This window comes from Rhinoderma darwinii, unplaced genomic scaffold (assembly GCF_050947455.1).
Source record: "Rhinoderma darwinii isolate aRhiDar2 unplaced genomic scaffold, aRhiDar2.hap1 Scaffold_4152, whole genome shotgun sequence".
Classification (NCBI taxonomy): domain Eukaryota; kingdom Metazoa; phylum Chordata; class Amphibia; order Anura; family Rhinodermatidae; genus Rhinoderma; species Rhinoderma darwinii.
Window position 1 is genome coordinate 8,500 of NW_027463716.1, and position 21,066 is coordinate 29,565.

General features: G+C 49.2%; 1 protein-coding gene across 1 annotated transcript in view; it reads right to left on the reverse strand.

The window, feature by feature from the left end:
- Positions 1-279: 279 nt before the first annotated feature.
- GTF2E1 (general transcription factor IIE subunit 1) overlaps positions 280-21,066 on the reverse strand; it is a 28,198-nt gene continuing 7,411 nt past the window's right edge. The window contains exons 3-5 of the mRNA XM_075848491.1: positions 6,673-6,874; positions 2,847-3,082; positions 280-2,239 (exon numbers count right to left, since the gene is read on the reverse strand). Of these exons, the coding sequence (XP_075704606.1) occupies positions 1,821-2,239; positions 2,847-3,082; positions 6,673-6,874 (857 nt within the window). The 3' untranslated portion in view covers positions 280-1,820. The remainder of the gene's footprint in view (positions 2,240-2,846; positions 3,083-6,672; positions 6,875-21,066) is intronic.

Below are 21,066 nucleotides of genomic sequence, written 5' to 3' on the forward strand. Positions count from 1 at the left end.
ACGTGTTCTGTGGAGTGACGCTTCTCTATGTGACGTGTTCTGTGGAGTGACGCTTCTCTATGTGACGTGTTCTGTGGAGTGACGCTTCTCTCTGACGTGTTCTGTGGAGTGACGCGTTCCATATTAATGTCCGTGGATTTATAAGGGGACCTGCAGGTGGAATGTGGGGGTGTCCCAATACTTTTGGCCATATAGTGCGTGACTGATCGGCGCTGGTTTTCCGGCCGTGCCGCGGTTATGTCGTGAAAAACCAAAATTAAAGGAAAAAATACCAATACAAAAAATTTAATTTTTAATAAATTTAAGAACAATTCACAGAAATCTTGTCGCATCCACAGATCGGCGCGCGCATAACACGTAAAAACACGAAATTAAGTCCGAGGGAACCGCTCGTCCTCCTCGCCAAAATAAACCGCTGGAGAATGACGCCGCCATCTTCAATTTCAGCTAAACCAACGGGACTCAGGAATGAAAACCATCAGAGAAAATAAAGGGGCCTCGTCACTGGAGGCGTCCAATCAGAGCCCAGCATGTCCATTGGCTGCAATGGACCACGTGATCGCTTTTTCCTCTGTGATGGTTTCGATCCCTGAGGTCACTCGGTCCCTAAATAAAACATATAAAGGGAAAATCTCCCCTAAATTGATGTAAAAAGATGCAACATTGGGGGGGCTGGAAATCTCAATCATCATGATAGAGCGCCATTGGTTTTTACATGACAGAAAAAATGAGGTGTATGTCCCTTTAAGACTTAAAGGGGCTTATCTAGTTTTATGTTAATGAAGCGTAATCACTGTATAATGCTCTGTAACTTCCTAATATAGTTTGTTTCCATTCCTCTCTATTTTCAAAATCTCTGCTTGATGTCAGTGAATGAAAACCTTGTTTAAGTCCGGAAGCACAAAGCCTCTCCTGACCGAGTCACGCTGGGATCGTTACAATTTATCAGCCTGGGAACCAATCAGATAGTTTGCTACAATGTAATTAGAGCAGAGAGTCCAGGCAATGTGACTCACAGAACAGTCCACACATTGTAACAAACTGTCCGGTGTGTGAGCAGGACTAGGTCAGGGTTTTCATCCTGTGAACGTCACGGACAGCAAGAAGAGATCTTGAAAATGGTGAGGTATTGAAACAAAGTCTGCATTATACAATGATTACGCTTCATGGTCAGAATACCGGACACCGGCCCTTTAAGCGAAAGAAAGTAGGAAAAAAATCTATATCCAAAAATATTCCCAAATTCCTTCAAGCAGTGGCTCTGCATCATAATGGATAGAGTAATACTGCCCCTGGTGGTATCTCCGCTCCTCCCGCTGTTCTCTCCTTTATCTGATCCTGACCTACCCTAGCGGAGGAGCGGGGGAGGGGGGGGGGGGTTCTAAAATAATTTCATGAGTTCGTTCTATAGTAAAAACTTCTTAAAACCGGATAAAACCTAAAATATACACAGGTCGGGGGAGGGGAGCAGCGGTCACAGGGGGCACAATGTAAATTATGTTGCCCTTCCGTCAATGACCCATGTGACAAATCCTTTGCCCCTTCTGATAAGCCAATGACAGATCTAACAGGACTGGCGTAAGACGAGGGTCATCCTCTAAAAGTAATGGGTCAGTATTGGCCTCGGGAGTCATTGGGGAGGGGTGGGGGCTGGTTGAATAACACATTAAATGCCCCCTCGACTGGTTCTAAAAGAATAAAAGGTGCCGGAATAAAAGATGGCGACCACCCGTGGCCTCGGAGAGTCGATGGTCATCCGGGAGCAGAAACATGGCGGTCACTTCAGAAGGGCCGGCCGCCCCGGGGGAGGTGTGGACGGCTCAGTCGTACATTTCTTGAAACATTCTCTGCCCCATCTCGATGTAGGCCTCCTTCTCCTGCGGGGTCATCTGCGCCACTAGTTCTGGGCGTTGGCTAACCTCGCTGTAGAGGTAAGGCCGCCCGCCGACGGTGACCGTAACGTCTGCCGATACCTCCTCGAATTCATCGTCTTCATCATCTTCCCCCAGGAGCCGGGAAGTGGCGCTCACGGGGTGCCGGGCGGCTGGACTATCCTGGTCGGATTCGCTGGTGTCACTGTCTGAATCGCTGACGGCGCCCGCGTTGGCGTTCGGAGGGGTAGAGACCCCCCCGGCGGCGGCTGCGGCGCTCTTTTTCTCGTGTATCAGCAGCGCTTGCATCACTTCATTGTCATCCAGGATAAGACCGCTCTCATCGTGGAAAGAGTCCATGTCCAGACCTGGAGGAAGACAAGGCAGAGAACGGAGGATGACACACGGGATGAGGAGGACAACCCGACTCTTAAAGGGGAACTCCATCTAACTGCCCACAAAGAGGTCAGGAGATCGTTTATGTAGAGTTCCCCTTTCATCGGTGTTCCGGTCATATGTAAAGAACGTTTAATCCTTTCTGAAGATTCCTAATATTCTTTGTGTTTCATTTCCTTACCCAATTCAAGATTTTGGCTTGCTGTCAGTGAATGAGATCATTTATTACCCAAATCCACGGCCAGAAAAAAAACAAAAAACACTCCCCCAGATTTTGTCCTGCTCACACAGCCAAGCCCTCGTTACAATGTATCAGTGTAGACAATCCCCAGGGTCTCAACTCCTGTGCTGATCAGGTGGATTACCTGGTATCTACACTGACACGAGACCATCAGCTGTGTGAGCAGTACAGGATTCCATACTGGAAGAAACCATAGACTGTAAATAAAGGGAAGAACGTTAGACCGACTCAACGGAAGAGACGCACGGTCTGTGATGGGAAAATATCGGCGAGTTCCTTCAGGTGGCGCTGTTTCCTGCTATAGACGGTGGACCCTGTGACCCTCTCCCGCCACTTACCATCTTTAATGTTGGTGGATTCGCTGTAGGCTCCGCCCTGCACGGTGCTCTCCCGCAGCCAGATGGGCCTCTCTTTCACAGGTTTGCCCTCAGTGGGCGGCCGCTGCAGATCCTCTTGGTCCTCCATGCTGATGACCACGTCTTGGGTGTACATATCTTCATACGAGGGACCTTTGGACCAGGTTTCCCTTTGAGGACCAGAGGCTCCGGCCAACGCTGCGGCGGCTCGGTCCTTGCTGCGAAACACAGTGGAAAAAAAACAACAACATGGATGTACGGGATGAATGTGGAGCCCAATACACGGCAGAGCCATAATAAGCGGCGCCACACCAGACCAGTCAGAACAAGCGGCGTCACCAGAGATTTAGTAAGTGAGCTCGTCTCCGGGGGATGGGTAAATTGCCGCCCCCTCTGCCTGCGTGGTGTGTACGGAAGAAAGCGTCTCCACTCAACTCCTAATTATCACTTTATTCTACTCTAAGTGCAAAGTTTTTAGGATCTGACAGTTTTGGAGCGACAGATCTGAGGGGGAGGGGAGGGAGGAGGGGGCTGCTCATACTGAATACAATGTGCTGATAATGAGACAACATCTTATACCCAAAATCTCAACACGACCGTCTAATACGGGAAACAGGGACAGGAGGGCACCACCAACAAGACTGATACCAAGCGGGTCACTTATATTTACACCTCCATACTATACTTCAGAGCTGCACTCACTATTCTGCTGGTGGAGTCACTGTGTACATACATTACATTACTTATCCTGTACTGATCCTGAGTTATATCCTGTATTATACTCCAGAGCTGCACTCACTATTCTGCTGGTGGAGTCACTGTGTACATACATTACATTACTTATCCTGTACTGATCCTGAGTTATATCCTGTATTATACTCCAGAGCTGCACTCACTATTCTGCTGGTGGAGTCACTGTGTACATACATTACATTACTTATCCTGTACTGATCCTGAGTTATATCCTGTATTATACTCCAGAGCTGCACTCACTATTCTGCTGGTGGAGTCACTGTGTACATACATTACATTACTTATCCTGTACTGATCCTGAGTTATATCCTGTATTAGACTCCAGAGCTGCACTCACTATTCTGCTGGTGGAGTCACTGTGTACATATATTACATTACTTATCCTGTACTGATCCTGAGTTACATCCTGTATTATACTCCAGAGCTGCACTCACTATTCTGCTGGTGGTGTCACTGTGCACATACATGACATTACTTATCCTGTACTGATCCTGAGTTATATCCTGTATTATACTCCAGAGCTGCACTCACTAGTCTGCTGGTGGAGTCACTGTGTACATACATTACATTACTTATCCTGTACTGATCCTGAGTTATATCCTGTATTATACTCCAGAGCTGCACTCACTATTCTGCTGGTGGAGTCACTGTGTACATACATTACATTACTGATCCTGTACTGATCCTGAGTTACATCCTGTATTATACTCCAGAGCTTCACTCACTATTCTGCTGGTGGAGTCACTGTGTACATACATTACATTACTTATCCTGTACTGATCCGTAGTTACATCCTGTATTATACCCCAGAGCTGCACTCGCTATTCTGCTGGTGGAGTCACTGTGTACATACATTACTTATCCTGTACTGATCCGTAGTTACATCCTGTATTATACCCCAGAGCTGCACTCACTATTCTGCTGGTGGAGTCACTGTGTACATACATTACATTACTAATCCTGTACTGATCCTGAGTTACATCCTGAATTATACTCCAGAGCTGCACTCACTATTCTGCTGGTGGAGTCACTGTGTACATAGGATCAGTACAGGATAAGTAATGTAATGTATGTACACAGTGACTCCACCAGCAGAATAGTGAGTGCAGCTCTGGAGTATAATACTGGATGTAACTCAGGATCAGTACAGGATAAGTAATGTATGTACACAGTGACTCCACCAGCAGAATAGTGAGTGCTGCTCTGGAGCATAATACAGGATGTAACTCAGGATCAGTACAGGATAGTAATGTAATGTATGTACACAGTGACTCCACCAGCAGAATAGTGAGTGCAGCTCTGGAGTATAATACAGGATGTAACTCAGGATCAGTACAGGATAAGTAATGTAATGTATGTACACAGTGACTCCACCAGCAGAATAGTGAGTGCAGCTCTGGAGTATAATACAGGATGTAACTCAGGATCAGTACAGGATAAGTAATGTAATGTCTGTACACAGTGACTCCACCAGCAGAATAGTGAGTGCAGCTCTAGAGTATAATATAGGATGTAACTCCGGATCAGTACAGGATAAGTAATGTAATGTATGTACACAGTGACTCCACCAGCAGAATAGTGAGCGCAGCTCTGGAGTATAATACAGGATGTAACTCAGGATCAGTACAGGAGAAGTAATGTAATATATGTACACAGTGACTCCACCAGCAGAATAGTGAGTGCGGCTCTGGAGTATAATACAGGATATAACTCCGGATCAGTACAGGATAAGTAATGTAATGTACACAGTGACTCCACCAGCAGAATAGTGAGTGCAGCTCTGGAGTATAATACAGGATATAACTCCGGATCAGTACAGGATAAGTAATGTAATGTACACAGTGACTCCACCAGCAGAATAGTGAGTGCTGCTCTGGAGTATAATACAGGATATAACTCAGGATCAGTACAGGATAAGTAGTGTAATGTATGTACACAGTGACCCCACCAGCAGAATAGTGAGTGCAGCTCTGGAGTATAATACAGGATATAACTCAGGATCAGTACAGGATAAGTAATGTAATGTATGTACACAGTGACTCCACCAGCAGAATAGTGAGTGCAGCTCTGGAGTATAATACAGGATATAACTCAGGATCGGTACAGGATAAGTAATGTAATGTATGTACACAGTGACTCCACCAGCAGAATAGTGAGTGCAGCTCTGGAGTATAATACAGGATGTAACTCAGGATCAGTACAGGATAAGTAATGTAATGTATGTACACAGTGACTCCACCAGCAGAATAGTGAGGGCAGCTCTGGAGTATAATACAGGATATAACTCAGCACCAGTACAGGATAAGTAATGTATGTACACAGTGACTCCACCAGCAGAATAGTGAGTGCAGCTCTGGAGTATAATACAGGATATAACTCAGGATCAGTACAGGATAAGTAATATAATGTATGTACACAGTGACTCCACCAGCAGAATAGGGAGTGCAGCTCTGGAGTATAATACAGGATATAACTCAGCACCAGTACAGGATAAGTAATATAATGTACGTACACAGTGACTCCACCAGCAGAATAGTGAGTGCAGCTCTGGAGTATAATACAGCATATAACTCAGCACCAGTACAGGATAAGTAATATATGTACACAGTGACTCCACCAGTGCAAACTTAAAGGGGTATTCCCATCTTATATAGTTATATGGAATATCCAAAGAATAGACCGTAAATATTCGATAGATGTGGGTCCCACCTATCTCTACAATGGGGCGCTCTGACCCCCGTCCTACCTTGTTCTGCTCCTCGCTGATTCCGTACACCCGGCCACATCGTCAGTCAGTGACCAGAAAGCAGCAAGAGAAGGTAAGACGGGGGTCAGATTGCCCTATTGTAGAGGTGCAGGTCTCAGAGGTGGGACCCACATCTATCGAACATTTACGGCGTATCCTGTGGATACGCCATAAATGCCCAAGATGAGGTAACCCCTTTAAGAAAAAGACTGATCCTACCCAAATAACCTGATGTACTTGGTCTATATAACCCAACAATGCAGCGTGATATAAAGCCCCATATCCCCCCCGGCCTCAAGGCCCCGGCACCTTTGTCTGAGACCCGGGATTTCTGTGGGCTCCGGCTCCAGGATCTCATAGGCCAGGTTGATGTCTTCGGTATCTCGGAGCAAAGCGTAGATCGGTTCTATCTGTTCATTAAATCGGGCAACCAGGGTCCGGGCGTCCTTCTTGGGCATCGCAGACTCATCCTCCTCCACCTCCGTCTGGCAGAACGTGCATCGGAAAGTGTCTGGAAGACAAGACGATAGTTAGGACATCTCACCACAGGCAAGATGTGGGGCACAGTGCCAAGGATCCACTTATCACTTAAAGGGGAACCCAGTAAATTCAGATCTTCACTCAGAGTCTTTATTATACAATCATTCTGTGTGCCTGGTATCAACATTCACAGCGAGAAAAAACCGAGTCCCTGTATCACCGAGCCGCCAGATCTAGTCATTAGTACTGCTAATGTTTATCACGTACTGATCCCGAGTTACATCCTGTATTATACTCCAGAGCTGCACTCCCTATTCTGCTGGTGGGGTCACTGTGTACATACATTACTTATCCTGTACTGGTGCTGAGTTATATCCTGTATTATACTCCAGAGCTGCACTCACTATTCTGCTGGTGGAGTCACTGTGTACATACATTACATTACTTATCCTGTACTGATCCTGAGTTACATCCTGTATTATACTCCAGAGCTGCACTCACTATTCTGCTGGTGGTGTCACTGTGTACATACATTACATTACTTATCCTGTACTGATCCTGAGTTACATCCTGTATTATACTCCAGAGCTGCACTCACTATACTGCTGGTGGAGTCACTGTGTACATACATTACATTACTTATCCTGTACTGATCCCGAGTTACATCCTGTATTATACTCCAGAGCTGCACTCACTATTCTGCTGGTGGAGTCATTGTGTACATACATTACATTACTTATCCTGTACTGATCCTGAGTTATATCCTGTATTATACTCCAGAGCTGCACTCACTATTCTGCTGGTGGAGTCACTGTGTACATACATTACATTACTTATCCTGTACTGATCCTGAGTTACATCCTGTATTATACTCCAGAGCTGCACTCACTATTCTGCTGGTGGAGTCACTGTGTACATACATACATTACTTATCCTGTACTGATCCTGAGTTATATCCTGTATTATACTCCAGAGCTGCACTCACTATTCTGCTGGTGGAGTCACTGTGTACATACATTACATTACTTATCCTGTATTATACTCCAGAGCTGCCCTCACTATTCTGCTGGTGGAGTCACTGTGTACATACATTACATTACTTATCCTGTACCGATCCTGAGTTATATCCTGTATTATACTCCAGAGCTGCACTCACTATTCTGCTGGTGGAGTCACTGTGTACATACATTACTTATCCTGTACTGGTGCTGAGTTATATCCTGTATTATACTCCAGAGCTGCACTCACTATTCTGCTGGTGGAGTCACTGTGTACATACATTACTTATCCTGTACTGATCCTGAGTTACATCCTGTATTATACTCCAGAGCTGCACTCACTATTCTGCTGGTGGAGTCACTGTGTACATACATTACTTATCCTGTACTGGTGCTGAGTTATATCCTGTATTATACTCCAGAGCTGCACTCACTATTCTGCTGGTGGAGTCACTGTGTACATACATTACATTACTTATCCTGTACTGATCCTGAGTTATATCCTGTATTATACTCCAGAGCTGCACTCACTATTCTGCTGGTGGGGTCACTGTGTACATACATTACACTACTTATCCTGTACTGATCCTGAGTTATATCCTGTATTATACTCCAGAGCAGCACTCACTATTCTGCTGGTGGAGTCACTGTGTACATTACATTACTTATCCTGTACTGATCCGGAGTTATATCCTGTATTATACTCCAGAGCTGCACTCACTATTCTGCTGGTGGAGTCACTGTGTACATTCATTACATTACTTATCCTGTACTGATCCTGAGTTACATCCTGTATTATTCTCCAGAGCTGCACTCACTATTCTGCTGGTGGAGTCACTGTGTACATACATTACATTACTTATCCTGTACTGATCCTGAGTTATATCCTGTATTATACTCCAGAGCTGCCCTCACTATTCTGCAGCTTCGGAATTGTATTCTCCCAGCATTCCCTTCTTGCTCAGTGTCTTTTTATAGATTGTTTGGGTTATTGGTATTTGTCCACATGACTGTTTAAAAAACAAACAAACAGCAGAATCATGAGTGCAGCTCTTGAGTATAATAAAAGGCTGTGGAGCAGTAGGAGATAAGACACCCTTTGGAATCAGTTCCCCCTAGATAGTAGGATTTATAATACACTGAAATACATATGGGGGGGGGGGTTAGTAGTGGGATATTGTTGGTGGAAGATCTAATAGCGGATAATTGCGGCCGGTAACATGTTTATTATTTACCGACTGATGTCTGAAGGAGGCAACGAAATAGATGCAGAAAGAATCGGGGGGTGGGGGAGGGGTGACAGGTCATGTGTCTATATCCTCATTAGAACCCGCGCCGATCAATGACACTGGAAACGGCGACATTCACAGCTCGGTAAATGATCGATAACATTCGGATCCAGCACTGCAGCAGTTAAGTGTTAAAACGCGCCAGCGCCTGCAGAGACGGAGGAAGCGCGTTTCAAGGCCTCCCATTCACCAAGTGTCCAGAGGCGTCCGTTGCACTCTGCTAAACGCCCACAGCATTCCAGCTGCTCAATGTCTCTCCTCTGCAATCACATCCCAACAATGGCGCGGTGCAGGGGAGCGCGCGGCGAAGAAAAGAAGACCAAGGTCACCGTCACTTCAGGAGGAGGGAGGGGAGGAGGAAACTTAGGACACAAAACACAAAAAAAAAAAAAACTCTCAAATCATCAACTTCCGGGAAAGCTGGGTAACAATCAGCATGGCTGCTCCCACCCAGCTTTCCCAGACCCCTGAATAGCAAATCTGCCAAGTCACAACATACGTGTGCACAGAATACAGCAAGGTAACGCTAGTCAGATTTGCAATTCTGGGCTCTGGGAAAGCTGGGTGGGAGCAGCTCTACTACTGAAAGCGAATCTGACCAGATGTAGTGACGTATCCGTGATCACATATCATTGTATAACACGGCAGATCTGCCCTTCAGGACTGTAAGAAAGCTGGATGACAAGCCTCAAGTAGGGGGGCCAGTGATGGAGAAGAAACACCATCGCACCGGAAACTTGACCCTAGAATATGTAGCGTATTACCCAGAAAACCGCAGTAATGGCGACCAGGCCGGCGGGTGACGGCAGAAGCTTCATTATAAAGATCTATAAATCTACACGTCACTGGCGGGAGGCAACGTTTAGGCCTCGTGCAGACGACCGTAGTGGTGTGCGCGGCCGTGATTTGTGTCTCGGAGTGTCACCCGCGGGCCGTGCACATGGCCGCGTGCGTTATTTTCTATGAGCCTGGACCGCAGAACGCGGCCGTAATGAGACTTGTCCGCTATTTTTGCGGTCCGGGCTCCTGGGCAAGGCACGGACCGTGGAAACCACAGTCGTGTGCAGGGGCCCATAGAAACGAATGGGCCACAATTCACCCGCAGGTTTGGGGCCATGTTCTGCTACTTGGGACGTACAAATAATATTTTTTATTAACTAGAAAATTTACCTGGCGCTGCCCGGGTAGAACGAGCCGGGCTGTCTGGTTGTGTTCATTGGAATTGTTCAGATGCCCAGGAGTCTAATCCATGCCCTCGTATTTTCTTGGTTTCTGGGTGAATTGCTAGCACCCCTATATACCGCTATACACCCCTATATACCGCTATACACCCCTATACATCCCTATATATCCCTATACACCCCGACAGTTACACGCGGTTTATTTCAATTTTAACTTCCTACATAGCGAACAGCTGAACTGGCAGGAGAAGGAGCGATAAGACTGACAGAGCCGGATGATTAATAACATGGCGGTTTTATTACCAGTCGGCCATAGATTACTGAAGACGGCATCATGCAGGAAAGCCGCTCATTAGACGCTGAACGCGCCGCGCTCTATCAGCTGCTGACTGGCCTGGGTCCGGGCAGGAGTCTCTGCGCTTCTGAGAGCTGCAGTTTACTGAGGAGTTTCAGCAGCTGGAGCAGCAGTATGACGCATTTGATCAGCTCGCAGTTGGCCAGGAGGAGTCTCTGCAGCTTCCCTCCTGGCCATCAGTAATCTGATTGGTTGCTATGGGTAACCGCTCCCCTGTAGCTTCCCATCTGGGATTATCTGGTAACGTCCACGACCCGATACTGCCAGATAAAACACCTTCACTATAAAAGCCACCGGCTGTATTCACTTTTATAGTATTGGATCGTGATCATGTGATAATGGCTGATAACAGAGAACAACAGCAAGGTCAGGACATTTACAAAAACCTTCCTGAACACCCGATGTACCTGCGCGCCAAGGGGTGAAATAGTTCAGGTGTTTGGATGCCCTCAGAGGACGAGACATTGACCTTTATAACACAGGACAGCGACATTCACCTTATTCACAGGTTGATACGATCGCGGCGATAACAGGTTTATAGGTTTTGTTTTCGGTTTTATCACCTTTAAAAAAATAAAACTATTTGGCAACAAAAAAAAAATGTTTTGCCGCCGTGTTCTGGGAGGCGGAAGTTTTTTATTTCCCATCAATTTAGCGATGTGAAGGCTCAGATTTTGCGGGGCGAGCCGTAGTTTTCACCGACACCACTTTGGGGTACATTCAACTTTTTGATCACTTTTTATTCCTTTTTTTTTGGAGCGCTGAGGTGACCACAAAACAGCAATTTACATATTTATTATATTTTTTTTTTACGGATTTCACCGAGCGGGTTAAACAATGACCTATTGTGAGAGTTCGGACTATTACGGACGCGGCGATACCAGTTATGTTAAAAAAAATTTTTTTTATTGATTTAGGGAAAAAAATGGAAAAACGTTTTTTCTTGAACGTTTAAAAAACTTTAAGGCTGGGTTCACACACACTATTTACAGACGTCATTCGGGCGTTTTAGCCCCGAATTACGTCCGAAAATGCGGCTCAAAAGGCGGCGCGTAAAAAAGACGCCCGCTCAAAGAAGTGCCTGTCACTTCTTGAGACGTAATTGGAGCCGTTTTCCATTGACTCCATAGATAAACCGCTCCAATTACGTCCGTAATGGACGCTGCGAAATAGCGCCTGCACATGCCATTACGGCTGAAATTACGGAGCCGTTTTCTCCTGAATACAGCACCGTAATTTCAGCTGTAACGGATGCTGCCGTGTGAACATACCCTTACTGTTTTTATTAGTCCCCCTAGGGGACTTGAACCGGCGATCATTGGATCGCGTGCATGATATACAGCAATACTAATGTATTGCAGTATATCATGTACAAAATACAAAGATGGCAGATCTGGGGGCGAGCATTTATTAGGCCCCCAGGCTGCCGTAAGAACGGTCATCACCAGCCGATCCCGTCACAGGGGGGGGGGAGCGCGATGCCGTGTTCGAGGGGGCGCCCGTATGATTCTAACAATTTAAATGCAGCGGTCACGATTAACCGCGGCATTTAAGGTGTTAAACGGGTGGAATCAAAGTGATCTTTGATTCCACCCGTTGTAGTGAGGTGCCTGCTGTATAACACGGCCGTCACCCGCTGAGTATGGAGCGCGCTCAGCCCGTGAGCCCGCTCCATACTTCCCCTTACCGACTGCCGCGTACCAGTACATCACATGTCGTTAAGGGGTTAAAAACTTTATTTCTTACTGATATGAAGCCGACATATCCAATAAAATCCAAGTGCAGGTTCCTTGTTGGAGGCCGGACTGGTCTGAAAGGGGTTTAATTCAGGAGAATGCTGAAATCCAGTGTAGGATCGGCGTAGTGTGGGTTCGGCGTAGCGTAGGATCGGCGTAGCGTGGGAGCGGCATAGTGTGGGAGCGGCGCAGCGTGGGAGCGGAGTAGTGTGGGAGCGGCGCAGCGTAGGAGCGGCGTAGTGTGGGAGCGGCGCAGCGTAGGAGCGGCGTAGTGTGGGAGCGGCGCAGCGTAGGAGCGGCGTAGTGTGGGAGCGGTGCAGCGTAGGAGCGGCGTAGTGTGGGTTCAGCGTAGCGTGGGAGCGGCATAGTGTGGGAGCGTAGTAGTGTGGGGGCGGCGCAGCGTAGGAGCGGCGTAGTGTGGGAGCGGCGCAGCGTAGGAGCGGCGTAGTGTGGGTTCGGCGTAGCGTGGGAGCGGCATAGTGTGGGAGCGGCATAGTGTGGGAGCGGAGTAGTGTGTGAGCGGCGCAGCGTAGGAGCGGCGTAGTGTGGGAGCGGCGCGGCGTAGTGTGGGAGCGGCGCAGCGTAGGAGCGGCGCAGCGTGGGAGCGGCATAGTGTGGGAGCGGCATAGTGTGGGAGCACCGCAGTGTAGGAGCGGAGTAGTGTGTGAGCGGCGCAGCTCTGAGCGGCGTAGTGTGGGAGCGGCGCAGTGTGGGAGCGGCGCAGCGTAGCGTAGGAGCGGCGTAGTATATAGAGAGAAAATGATGCAGTCACAATTCTGATTGTTATTGGAAACTGTCAGCAAGTTTGTGGACAGACACCTCCTTAGCTGAGTTGCTACAATAAAATTGCCAGTTGCTGAACTTCAGTGAATCTCGGCTCCACTGACAATCATGTGACCTTACAGCGCAGCTCTAACAGCGTCTGAGTCTTCTGAGCTCCCACCATGTACTGCCCACTGGTCAGAAGTTATTAGCAGGATGGTGGATGCAGCTCTTGATGTGACTGGAGTATAAAACAGAACTATGCTTGTGAGACAAGGGAAGATGTGGTGAAATTGTTGTATATTATAATATCTTGGAGCCTTTTAAAATCTCATTAGAAATAATCCACGCTGATTTTGGGACGTGGCGTGGCATCTGTGGCAAGTCGTATCCCGCCAGTAATTTCTCGTCGCTAACGGGAACCTCACAAGTAATAAAACTTCAGCAGGGAGGGAATTTGTACAATTTACACAGCCTGATGCCCCAGGGAATTGTGGGCCTGTACTGCAGCCTGTGGTCGGGGATAGAGCATCCACCAGGAAGAGTAATTGAGGTACCGCCAGGACCGGGGGCCCCTCTTGAGTGCCATGGTGTCTGCTGCCCTGTGGGCATCAATAAGCACCAGACGTAACAGCTGAGCTCGGTGCATGACTGGCAGGAGAAGGGTTAACCTGCCAGCTCTAAGGTCACCGCGCCGAGTGCATTTAAATACACGAAAAACAAATCCTATAAAGTAACAGCAGCAAAAATACAAGAAGGAAGAAGAGAAGGAAGGAGAAAGAAGAGACGGAAGGAGGAAGAAGAGAAGGAAGGAGGAAGAAGAGAAGGAAGAAGGAAGAAGGGAAGGAAGAAGAGAAGGAGGAAGAAAGAAGAGAAGGAGGAAGAAGGAAGAAGAGAAGGAAGGAGAAAGAAGAGAAGGAGGAAGAAGGAAGAAGAGAAGGAAGGAGAAAGAAGAGAAGGAGGAAGAAGGAAGAAGAGAAGGAAGGAGAAAGAAGAGAAGGAGGAAGAAGGAAGAAGAGAAGGAAGGAGAAAGAAGAGAAGGAGGAAGAAAGAAGAGAAGGAAGGAGAAAGAAGAGAAGGAAGGAGAAAGAAGAGAAGGAAGGAGAAAGAAGAGAAGGAAGGAGAAAGAAGAGAAGGAAGGAGAAAGAAGAGAAGGAAGGAGAAAGAAGAGAAGGAAGGAGAAAGAAGAGAAGGAAGGAGAAAGAAGAGAAGGAAGGAGAAAGAAGAGAAGGAAGGAGAAAGAAGAGAAGGAAGGAGAAAGAAGAGAAGGAAGGAGAAAGAAGAGAAGGAAGGAGAAAGAAGAGAAGGAAGGAGAAAGAAGAGAAGGAAGGAGAAAGAAGAGAAGGAAGGAGAAAGAAGAGAAGGAAGGAGAAAGAAGAGATGGAAGGAGACGGAAGAGAAGGAAGGAGACGGAAGGAGGGAAGGAAGAAGAGACGGAGGGAAGGAAGAAGAGACGGAGGGAAGGAAGAAGAGACGGAGGGAAGGAAGAAGAGACGGAAGGAGGAAGAAGAGACGGAAGGAGGAAGAAGAGACGGAAGGAGGAAGAAGAGACGGAAGGAGGAAGAAGAGACGGAAGGAGGAAGAAGAGACGGAAGGAGGAAGAAGAGACGGAAGGAGGAAGAAGAGACGGAAGGAGGAAGAAGAGACGGAATGTAATGGCAGGAAGGAGGTGAAGGGAAAGTGAGCCCTAATCTACCCACCGCCCTGTCCCTGCCTACTTGCAACGACCCGCCCTAGGCGACGAGGTACAACTGGGCGGCGGTCCCTACGCTGGCTAAGTGCACTGGAAGACAAACAGGGAACACGCAAGGGAAGGGGCAGTAGCCACGGAACGCCACGAGGAAACGGGGCGGCGAACGAACAGTCAGGACCAGGACGAAGTGAGTACACCCGAGCGGGCACGGAGACAGAAGCAAGCCAGGGCAAGCAAAGCAGGTCAAGCAGAACTGCAGCAAGGCAGAAGCACGGCAGAAGCAGGCTGGAGCAAGCAGCAGTGGGGCCAGGAATCCAAAAGAATTACAAGCACTGAGGGAGAGCACAGGGCAGGTAATAAAGGGCAGGGGGCGGAGCTAACTCCGAGAGACCAGGCCGCGATAGGCTCTCCCACTCCTGAGCCTGCCACCCTGGTTGGTGGGAGATGGTGTCAGTCGAACAGGTCTGGCCTCAGGTGTGGATTGATTAATCCCAGGAGTATAGCTAGATGAAGTACCTGGCAGATCCCTAACAGTACTCCCCCTTTTATGAGGGGCCACCGGACCCTTACTAAGGGGACCCGGTTTAGTGGGGAAGAGGAGGTGGAACCTCCTGATCAATACCCCAGCGTGAACATCACGGGCAGGTACCCAAGTCCTCTCCTCCGGCCCGTATCCTTTCCAATGGACCAGGTACTGGAGGGAGCCCTGGACCATCCTACTGTCCATAATCTTGGCCACCTCGAATTCCACCCCCTCAGGGGTGAGAACGGGAACAGGAGGTATCCTCGAGGGGGACCAGGACGGGGAGCAGCGTTTAAGGAGGGAGGCATGGAAGACGTCATGTATGCGAAAGGATGGGGGGAGCTCCAGACGGAAGGATACAGGGTTGAGGACTTCAATGATCTTATAAGGTCCAATGAATCGGGGAGCAAACTTCCTGGACGGGACCTTAAGGCGCAAGTTCCTGGACGACAACCAGACCAAATCCCCGACGACAAACCGGGGGTTAGCAGAACGTCTACTATCCGCCTGAATCTTTTGTGCGCTCTGGGACGCCTCTAGGTTCTTCTGAACCTGGGCCCAGACAGTGCACAGTTCCCGATGAACCTCCTCTACCTCAGGATTATTGGAACAACCAGGGGAGACGCAGGAGAACCTTGGGTTAAACCCGAAATTACAGAAAAACGGGGAGACCCCTGACGAGTTACTGACCCGGTTATTCAGGGAAAATTCAGCAAGGGGAAGGAATGAGACCCAATCGAATTGACAGTCCGAGATGAAACACCTTAAATATTGTTCCAGGGATTGGTTGGTCCTTTCCGTTTGGCCATTAGTTTCGGGATGGAAGGCGGAGGAGAAGGACAGATCAATCTCCAACTTTTTACAAAAAGCTCTCCAAAATAAGGAAACAAATTGTACCCCTCTGTCAGAAACGATATTGACTGGGGCCCCATGGAGACGCAGGATGTGTTTCACGAACAAAGAAGCTAACGTCTTGGCGTTAGGTAGCTTCTTAAGGGGCACAAAGTGGCACATCTTGCTGAAGCGGTCGACTACCACCCACACCACCGACTTGCCCTGAGATGGAGGCAAATCGGTGATAAAATCCATGGAGATATGGGTCCAAGGTCTCTGGGGAATGGGCAAGGAACGTAGTAGGCCCGCAGGTCGGGACCTAGGGGTTTTGGACCTAGCGCAAACCTCACAAGCGGCGACGTAAGCCCTAACATCTTTAGGCAACCCAGGCCACCAATAGTTTCTGGTAATGAGGTGTTTGGTGCCCAAGATGCCAGGATGACCAGATAGAGCGGAGTCATGGTTTTCCCTGAGTACCCTCAGCCGGTATTGCAGGGGAACAAACAGTTTGTCCCCAGGGACGTTCCCGGGAGCTGCACCCTGATCAGCCGCGATATCAGAAGCTAAATCAGAATCCGTGGCAGAGACGATTATACCAGGGGGTAAAATACAAGCGGGATCCTTCTCGGAAGGAGGATTGGCCATGAAACTACGTGACAGAGCGTCAGCCTTAATATTCTTGGACCCAGCCCTATAGGTAACCAAGAAATTAAATCTGGTAAAGAATAGTGCCCACCGAGCTTGTCTAGGATTAAGCCTCCGGGCCGATTCTAGGAAAACCAGATTCTTGTGATCCGTAAGGACCGTTACCTGGTGTCTGGCCCCCTCCAGGAAGTGCCGCCACTCCTCAAACGCCCATTTAATGGCTAGAAGTTCGCGGTTGCCAATATCATAGTTACTCTCCGTGGGCGAAAACTTCCTAGAGAAGTAAGCACAGGGGCGGAGATGGGTGAGGGAGCTGGTACCCTGGGACAAGACGGCCCCCACTCCCACCTCGGAAGCGTCAACCTCCACAATAAATGGCTCCTCTTGGTTGGGCTGAATCAGCACGGGGGCCGAGATAAAGCACTTCTTGAGAGTCTCAAAGGCCTGGACGGCCTCAGGGGGCCAATGGAGGACATCGGCACCCTTGCGGGTGAGGTCCGTAAGAGGCTTAGCGACGACCGAGAAGTTGGCAATAAATCTCCTGTAATAGTTGGCGAACCCTAAAAAACACTGTAACGCCTTAAGGGAGGCAGGTTGGACCCATTCCGCCACAGCTTGAACCTTGGCAGGGTCCATGCGGAATTCATGAGGAGTGAGGATTTGCCCTAAAAATGGTATCTCCTGTACCCCAAAGACACATTTTTCAGTCTTAGCAAACAGATTATTCTCCCGAAGGACCTGGAGCACCTTCCTGACATGCTCCACGTGGGAGGACCAGTCTTTGGAAAACACCAGTATGTCATCAAGGTACACAACAAGAAAATTACCCAGGTACTCTCTCAGGATTTCATTAATAAAATTCTGGAAGACAGCAGGGGCATTACACAACCCAAAGGGCATGACCAGGTATTCGAAATGACCCTCGGGTGTGTTGAACGCAGTTTTCCACTCATCCCCCTCTTTGATGCGGATAAGGTTATATGCCCCCCGTAGATCGAACTTAGAAAACCACTGGGCTCCCTGAACCTGATTAAAAAGATCCGGAATCAAAGGAAGTGGGTACTGGTTCCTTACGGTGACCTTATTCAGGTTACGATAATCAATGCACGGCCTAAGACCACCATCCTTCTTCCCCACGAAGAAGAAGCCAGCACCTACAGGAGAAGTCGAGGGGCGAATGAAACCCTTGGCCAGGCATTCTTGGATATATACCCTCATCGCTTCACGTTCAGGACATGAAAGATTAAATATCCTACCCTTAGGAAGCTTGGCACCAGGCACCAAATCGATAGCGCAATCGTAATCTCTATGGGGGGGCAACACCTCGGAGGCCTCCTTGGAAAACTCATCGGCGAAGTCCTGAACAAACTCAGGAAGCGTGTTTACCTCCTCCCGGGGAGAAATAGAGTTAACCGAAAGACATGACATCAGGCAATCACTACCCCATTTGGTGAGATCCCCAGTATTCCAATCAAACGTGGGATTATGCAGCTGCAACCAGGGAAGACCTAATACCAGATCAGACGATAATCCCTGCATCACCAGTACAGAGCACTGCTCCAAATGCATGGAGCCAACCAGGAGTTCAAAAACAGGAGTATGCTGAGTAAAATAACCATTAGCAAGGGGGGTTGAGTCGATTCCTACTACAGGGATAGGATAAGGTAAATCAATACAAGGCATCTTTAGAGACATAGCAAATTCCACAGACATGATATTAGCAGATGAGCCAGAATCCACGAAAGCACTGCCCGTGGCAGACCGGCCAGCAAACGAGACCTGAAAAGGGAAGCAAAATTTTATTGCGTTTCACATTAACGGGAAATACCTGTGCGCCCAAGTGACCTCCCCGATGATCACTTAGGCGCGGAAGTTTTCCGGCTTCTTATTCTTGCGCCTGGGACAGGTGTTCAGTAGATGCTTGTCGTCCCCACAGTAGAAGCAGAGACCATTCATACTGCGAAACTCCCTACCTTCTCGAGGGGACATGGAGGCCCCGAGTTGCATAGGTACCTCCGAGTCCTCCGTGGAGGGGCGAGGAGACGGGACCTCGGGGGGAATCGCAGAAAAGTCAGAGGGGAGCACACTGAAGCGTTCTAGCTGACGTTCCCTGAGACGTCGGTCAAGTCGTACTGCTAGGGCCATAACCTGGTCAAGGGAGTCAGGCGAGGGGTAGCTAACCAGCAGATCCTTCAGGGCGTCAGATAATCCTAACCTAAACTGGCACCTTAGGGCCGGATCGTTCCACTGAGAAGCTACGCACCACTTCCTAAAATCAGAACAGTATTCCTCAACCGGTCTCCTACCCTGACGTAAGGTCACCAGCTGACTCTCGGCTAAAGCAGTCCTGTCAGTCTCGTCGTAAATGAGTCCGAGGGCAGAGAAAAAACGATCAACAGAGGAAAGTTCAGGGGCGTCAGGAGCCAAGGAGAAGGCCCACTCCTGGGGCCCTTCCTGGAGTCGGGATATGATGATACCCACCCGCTGGTTCTCGGAACCTGAGGAGTGGGGCTTTAGGCGGAAATACAGTCTGCAACTCTCCCGGAAGGAGAGAAACGTCTTACGGTCCCCTGAAAACCGGTCAGGTAACTTGAGGTCGGGTTCTAGAGGTGAGGTGAGGGGTACTACTAAAGCAGCGTCACCCTGATTGACCCTTTGGGCCAGGGCCTGGACCTGTAGGGAGAGGCCCTGCATCTGCTGGGTCAGGGTCTCAAGGGGGTCCATGATAGCGTCAGCGTAGGAGAAAGGGTAGACTAGGTAAGGGCTTGTAATTATGTAATGGCAGGAAGGAGGTGAAGGGAAAGTGAGCCCTAATCTACCCACCGCCCTGTCCCTGCCTACTTGCAACGACCCGCCCTAGGCGACGAGGTACAACTGGGCGGCGGTCCCTACGCTGGCTAAGTGCACGGGAGAACAAACAGGGAACACGCAAGGGAAGGGGCAGTAGCCACGGAACGCCACGAGGAAACGGGGCGGCGAACGAACAGTCAGGACCAGGACGAAGTGAGTACACCCGAGCGGGCACGGAGACAGAAGCAAGCCAGGGCAAGCAAAGCAGGTCAAGCAGAACTGCAGCAAGGCAGAAGCACGGCAGAAGCAGGCTGGAGCAAGCAGCAGTGGGGCCAGGAATCCAAAAGAATTACAAGCACTGAGGGAGAGCACAGGGCAGGTAATAAAGGGCAGGGGGCGGAGCTAACTCCGAGAGACCAGGCCGCGATAGGCTCTCCCACTCCTGAGCCTGCCACCCTGGTTGGTGGGAGATGGTGTCAGTCGAACAGGTCTGGCCTCAGGTGTGGATTGATTAATCCCAGGAGTATAGCTAGATGAAGTACCTGGCAGATCCCTGAGACGGAAGGAGGAAGAAGAGACGGAAGGAGGAAGAAGAGACGGAAGGAGGAAGAAGAGACGGAAGGAGGAAGAAGAGACGGAAGGAGGAAGAAGAGACGGAAGGAGGAAGAAGAGACGGAAGGAGGAAGAAGAGACGGAAGGAGGAAGAAGAGACGGAAGGAGGAAGAAGAGACGGAAGGAGGAAGAAGAGACGGAAGGAGGAAGAAGAGACGGAAGGAGGAAGAAGAGACGGAAGGAGGAAGAAGAGACGGAAGGAGGAAGAAGAGACGGAAGGGGAGACGGAAGGGGAGACGGAAGGGGAGACGGAAGGGGAGACGGAAGGGGAGACGGAAGGGGAGACGGAAGGGGAGACGGAAGGGGAGACGGAAGGGGAGACGGAAGGGGAGACGGAAGAGGAGACGGAAGAGGAGACGGAAGAGGAGACGGAAGAGGAGACGGAAGAGGAGACGGAAGAGGAGACGGAAGAGGAGACGGAAGAGGAGACGGAAGAGGAGACGGAAGAGGAGACGGAAGAGGAGACGGAAGAGGAGACGGAAGAGGAGACGGAAGAGGAGACGGAAGAGGAGACGGAAGAGGAGACGGAAGAGGAGACGGAAGAGGAGACGGAAGAGGAGACGGAAGAGGAGACGGAAGAGGAGACGGAAGAGGAGACGGAAGAGGAGACGGAAGAGGAGACGGAAGAGGAGACGGAAGAGGAGACGGAAGAGGAGACGGAAGAGGAGACGGAAGAGGAGACGGAAGAGGAGACGGAAGAGGAGACGGAAGAGGAGACGGAAGAGGAGACGGAAGAGGAGACGGAAGAAGAGACGGAAGAAGAGACGGAAGAAGAAGGAAGGAGAAAGAAGAGAAGGAAGGAGAA